A 6,000-nucleotide genomic window follows, 5' to 3' on the forward strand; every position below is an offset into this window, starting at 1 on the left:
TGTACTGCTGCATCTATCTGTCCTCCAGTATATGTCTAGCCTATCGCATCTGTCTGTCCTACCGTATCTATTTGTCCTACTGCATCCTTGCATCAGACAGTATTTTCTGTTCTGCTGCATTTCTTTTTTCCACCATATCCATCTGTCCATCTATATCCCACCTTTTTACCATATCTATCTGTCCTACTGTATCCTCTTGAATCTCTCCATCTTATTTCTAAATAAAACACAATACAACTTTACTGCTTCAACCCTATCAGTAAACATCTTCCAGCGTTTCACCACAAGCTCATGCATTCATTTTTGTAGGCGTGTGTAAAAGTAAAGTGCGGCCATTCAGAAATATGGATGTCTCAATACATCGGACAACGTAGAATTACGGTTTACAGCTAGTTACAAACTCGGTGGCCCGTGTTGGACAGGGGTTTATTTGAGAGCGAGCTATAAATCTAAACCTGAAATCCGCGCAAGTTAAGTGAGAGCTTGTTTCTGTTTGTGTTGAGATTGAAAGCTGTGTAAAGCACATCATGCTGATGCTTCCATGCTGACACTCATCCTGTTGCTCTCTTTCTTTCTGACACACAAAATGCTATACTACACACTGAATACACTGTGTTTGGCGGTAAGCGAGGTGATATTTTAGTGTCCAGGTGTGTGTATGTGTGCCTGTGTGTATGAGTGTGTCCAAATGCCAGCGCAGTTGGTCGGCCCCAGCATGTAAAGGGTGAAGCTTTTAGGCAATGAGCAGCAGGTGATCTAAGCGTTTTTTTTCTCCTCCTCTGTAAGTCCTAATGCTCCTAAAAGCCACTCTGCTGCTGCGCTGCTGTAATTGGGCTTCAGTAGTTAATGTAGTATTGACTGCATTACATGCTCCTGTGCATCCTCTCCCGCTAATGCCATTTGCATCACCTTGTACATTTCCCCATATTGCCTCGCCAATGGCAGTTAAAAGCAATCCTGAGCCATGAATCATACGAGAGGGAACTTTTAGCGAGACGGATGTCCAGACCAGACAATTTACAGTTGAGTTAATCCGGGTACATTAGCGACGCAACATGTATTCACCGAGCCCGGACAAATTTATGCCTCTTTTATTGGTCTTCAGATGGCTGAGTGAAAGGATGTGATAGGAAATATCCATTTTTCAAAACATAAATAATGGGCCTGAAGTGAAGTGCCATTACTACATTACATTACTAAAAATAAATAATAAAGCAGGCCCTGAGCGAGTTCTGCAGGAGAACATTACATTTGGGTCAAAGAGGCTTTTTATAGCGGAGTTGCACAGAAGCAAGGAATCAGAAGATTTACTTCTGTGCGTTTCGAAGCAAAAATTCAACAGAAAACACATTTCTGGGTCGGGTCTAATTATAAATGCTGAAATAAATACCCAGATCATACACTCATCAGCAAGCTGCACAAGGTCAGAGGTCATCTGGGGTTTGTTTTATTAATTTGTTTGTTTGTGTTGTGAGTTTGTTAACTAGCATTTGTCTCACTGCCAGCTGAGATACCTTGCATCATGACAACCAAAATGATTCTGATGATGATGATCACGGTGAGAATGATTCTGATGATGAAGTGCACTTCATTCGTCTAAAATAATGATGGAAAGAGATATCAACACGTGACATGTTCGCGTGCTCTCATTTGAAGTGAAATCAAGCTGAAACTCTGTGGCTGAGACGCTCGAGCGTTCTCTCGTACGGGAAACGCGCGCGCGTGCGTGTATGTGTAAGTAGTGAAATGTAAAGATGAAACCTCTTCGATGCTGCGTACGATTAAACAATGCACGCGCTACCGAGAGTCATTCCACGGTACAAATCCTGAGCCGAAACCGAACTGAAGGTACTCACCCTCTTCCTTGTCTAACACCATGGTCTTGAGGAATGAGGAGGAGTCCGGCTCAGGACGCTCCGCTCTCGGATCCAGCAGGGTTCTCTTCTTCTTCCTCCTTTTTTTCTTATTATTCTTCTCTCTCTCTCTCTCTCTCTCTCTCTCTCTCTCTCTCTCTCTCTCTCTCTCTCTCTTTCTCTCGGTTTAAAATAAAAACATTCAGAATGAAATAAACGAGTCCGCGTGCTGCTGCAGGCTCCGCGTTTGTGCGCGCGCGCGCGCGTTTTTTGCGTATACGCGTGTGTATGTATGTGTGTGTGTCGTGTCGGTCCGTTTCAGCTACGTTCTGTACAGTTCTCTAAAGGTACCCCAAGATTCTCTAAGGCACCCTAAGGTTCTCTGAGGTTCCTCGCTCGTGCACACATCCGCGAAGTCGGGTCAACAGTGCAAAGGAAATCAAAAAGCACCCGAGACGTGCGCGTGACAGCTACATTCCGCTCCGATATAAGAGCTAAAACTTCAACAACAACAACAACAAAACAGAATGAGAAACAATAAACAACAACCGAAGCGAACCGGCTCCAGTAGTGCTGGAAATGTGGAAAAGAAAGAAAGGGGAAAGGCGAAATGGGGGGTGATAAGAAATAGGAATCCTGCTCGCGTGTTAGAGATGACAGAAACGGGTTGAATCGCATCGCATCGCTCGCGCTGCCGCTCTGCCCTCCCTTCTCCGCGCGCGCAATTTATGCGCCCGGCGCACCGCGCGCTCGCTCGGGTAAACGAGCGAGACGCGCGCGCACACGCGTGCATGCGTGCGCAGGCTCGGTCTGTGCGTGCACGCGCTTTCCTCTCTCTCTCTCTCTCTCTCTCTCTCTCTCTCTCTCTCTCTCTCTCTCTCTCTCCTTTTTTCTTCCCAGAGAAGCGCCGCGGATTCCCCTGTTAATTAAATCAATTCATTATGCTGCAGATCTGATTAGCGCGCGCCTTTCCTCCACCTCTTTGAATCAATTATTCAATACACAAACATAATTGCTTGTGCCAGAGGTGTCTAAGTATTAGCTTATTTAACTCCAAGGACACTAATTACCCCTAGGGCAAGGGAACTTTTCTCATTAATTCTGACAAAACACAAAAGCACACGGCTAAAGGAAAAAGTGTGTGTGTGTGTGTGTGTGTGTGTGTGTGTGTGTGTGTGTGTGCGCGCGCAGGTTTTTATAACTTGGCAATGACCAAAAGTCCCCACAAGGATAGACAAACCAAGCTTTGACCGTACAGACATATTATTTTTATTATTATTATCATTATTATTATTATTATTATTATTATTATTATTATTATTATTATTATTATTATTATTAATAATAATAATAATAATAATAATAATAATATAATAAAAGGAAAATATAAGAAAAATGTCATCATAAATATATTGCAGAAAATGTTTTTAATTGTATCAATAAAAAATTATATAATATAATACTAATAATAAAAGGTTTTTATCCTTTAATTAGCTCTAGTAGTGGAAGGTCCTCACAATGATAGACAAGTGTGTGTGTGTGGGTGTGTGTGTGGGTGTGTGTGTGTGTGTGTGTGTGTGTGTGTGTGTGTGTGTGTGTGTGTGTGTGTGTGTGCTTGTACGTGCGTGCGTGTGTGTGAGAGTGGTGGTCATTAAAGCATGTACAGTAGATTTATGGAGTGATTTATGAAGAGAACAGGCACAACGCCAGATAAACACTGATTTTGGGAACGACAGCACAACAGATGGGCCGTGTTTTGATGTTTTGATGAGATGAGAGGCGAGAGCGTGCTCAGGCTCGGCTAATAGAATTGTTAGCTATTATTTCTGTTATGAAAGTGTCTCTGCTTCATGATGGCTCCTTAACTAACTGCTTTCACTCGTCCCGGGGAGACTTTTAACCAATTAGGCAGCAGAGATCCAACCACACTTAAGCGCTAGAGGAGATGCAGAGGTTAAAGAAAGTGCAGTTAGTCAGCAGGAGGTGATCCAAAATATAATCTCTTATTTAGTTTGGTGTAAACTTAATTGCCATCTGTATTCACACTAAACCTTAAATATCACGCAACACAAAGGTGCCTTGAGCTGCAGAATATATAATACATGGAAAAAAGTGTGGGGACACCTGACTTTTGTAGCCATATGTGGTTCCCTTTCAGGAACTCGAGCTGCTTCAACACTTTGGGAATCTCGGGTGGGGTGACGTCACGACCAGGAAGCAGACCGGAACACTGAGGTGACCAGGTCCTGGAATAATTTGTAAAGCAAGGCTTATACATCGTCAGGTCAGGCCGCACATACAAATTCTAGGAGGCCAAGAAACAGTTGGTGGCGTTCAATCGGTTCCTCTCTTGCCGCTTTCATGGGGCTGCTCAGCACAAGTGCTGGGCATCTTGAAATTCAGAGACAGAGTGTCGCCACTCGCACTTCCCCAGAAACTAGGGACCCTGGGTGGTACTCCTGGCTGAGGCCTGAGGAATTCACAGATCTGAGGACCTTTATCTTTAATAAAAAAATCCTGATGAGTCAGGAGTTTTTTGGGTCTCCCTCCTCGACGCCCTCATGGAATTGGCTCATTAAACCTGCCACAAGTAGTGCTTCAGGGCACAGCTATCTTCATCTCTCAGAAGACCCCTAGAGCTGTGCCAGGGCATAGCCCTGGCTCTAGGCACACCATAGGTCAGTCTTGAGAGACTGCTTCCTATCCTGCTAGACTATCTGGCAGCTTGGAACGCCTGCTTGTATTAGATGGTCCTTCACACTGTGGAGAGAGGATATTATGGTTCAGTTCGGGTCTTTTCTGCCCCGGTTCAACGGGGTGTGTCCCACGCTGGTGGGGTCCGGGCAGGCTCTGGTTATAGAACAAGAAGTAGAAACTCTCTTGAGCAAGCTGGTCATTGAGATGGTCCCTTCGTTCGACAGAGAGCCAGTACTTCATAATTCCCAAAAAGAATAGGGGGCTGCATCCATTTTAGATCTACATCAGCTGAGCCGCTCTCTATTGAGACTCAGGTTCAAGGTGCTTACCCTGAAACAGATCATGTCTCAAATCAGGTCAGAGGACTGGTTTGTCACAATAGGTCTAAAGGATGCTTATTTTCACGTAACCATCCTTCCTTTACACTGAAAGTTTCCAAGGTTTGATTTCGAGATGAAGCTTACCAATATCGGGTCCTTCCATTCGGCCTTGCACTTTCACCTCATACCTTTTACAAAGTGTGTGGATGTGGCTCTGGCTCCTCTGACACTCCGGGGCATCTGCATATTGCACTATATTGATGACTGGTTGATATTAGCTTGATAAGAGCACCTGGCAACCCGGCATCAAGCTGTCGTTCTCACCCTTATGAAGGAATTAGGGTGTCTGCACTGTCACCTCCTTTACAAGCTAGCACCGTCTCCACCGCATGTGTTCTTATAGCTTCCTGGTCGGGATGTTACCCCGCCAGTGACGTTGCACTGTTCCATTGGACAGATTAAACACGTGATTCAGAGCTTGGTCAAACTGACAATGCTCCTGGACACAAAGCCATCTCAATGAAGATATGGTTGACATGGGTTGGAGTGGAAGATCATCAGTGGCCTGATATAAAGAGCTCTGTCCTCAAACCTACTGAACACCTTTGGGATGAATTGGAACACTGACTGTATGCCAGTCCACACTCTACATCAGTACCTGACTTTGCTAACATCACTGTGGCAAAATGAACACTAATCTAGTGAAACATCTTGCCAGAAGAGTGGAGGTTATTATAAGAAGTAATACGGACTAAATATGGAATTGGATGTTCAAAAAGCACACATGTCCACCTAACCTGTGTTCATATGGTGTATTTCACCTTGTCCAGGTTTTGATCGTCAGATAGATGCTACCCTTAAATGCAGCACTCAAATGACTGACTTGAATGTTCAAGCACTTTAAAAAGATTGACATTTTCCCTGTGTTTCATTAGTGTCTTAAACCTTTTAAAATAAATTCCAACAACATTACTAGTATGATAACCTGCATCCTATTCCTACACAAATTCCTCATCCTATTGTACACAAAGCCACACCTCAAGAAGCTACAACTGTTAGTGCAGTTCTATTAGAGTTGTCTTTACATTATTTATTTACTTATCCTTGTATTTATTTTGAAGTTATTGATG

The 6,000-nt window shown here is 43.8% G+C and overlaps 1 protein-coding gene and 1 long non-coding RNA gene across 4 annotated transcripts in view; both read right to left on the reverse strand.

Moving 5' to 3' along the window:
* Window positions 1-6,000, reverse strand: part of LOC310735674 — a 171,327-nt gene that overhangs the window by 118,312 nt on the left and 47,015 nt on the right. The gene's annotated exons all lie outside the window — the stretch shown is intronic.
* lmo1 (LIM domain only 1) overlaps window positions 1-6,000 on the reverse strand; it is a 128,681-nt gene that overhangs the window by 27,012 nt on the left and 95,669 nt on the right. The window contains exon 2 of one of the 2 annotated variants that reach the window (XM_083558658.1): window positions 1,857-1,976. In XM_083558658.1, the coding sequence (XP_083414784.1) occupies window positions 1,857-1,878 (22 nt within the window). In that variant the 5' untranslated portion in view covers window positions 1,879-1,976. Of the gene's footprint in view, window positions 1-1,856; window positions 2,608-6,000 lie in introns of those variants that run through there. The other variant, XM_083558657.1, reaches the window with a different exon arrangement.

This window comes from Silurus aristotelis, assembly GCF_946808225.1.
Source record: "Silurus aristotelis genome assembly, chromosome: 13".
NCBI classification, from domain to species: domain Eukaryota; kingdom Metazoa; phylum Chordata; class Actinopteri; order Siluriformes; family Siluridae; genus Silurus; species Silurus aristotelis.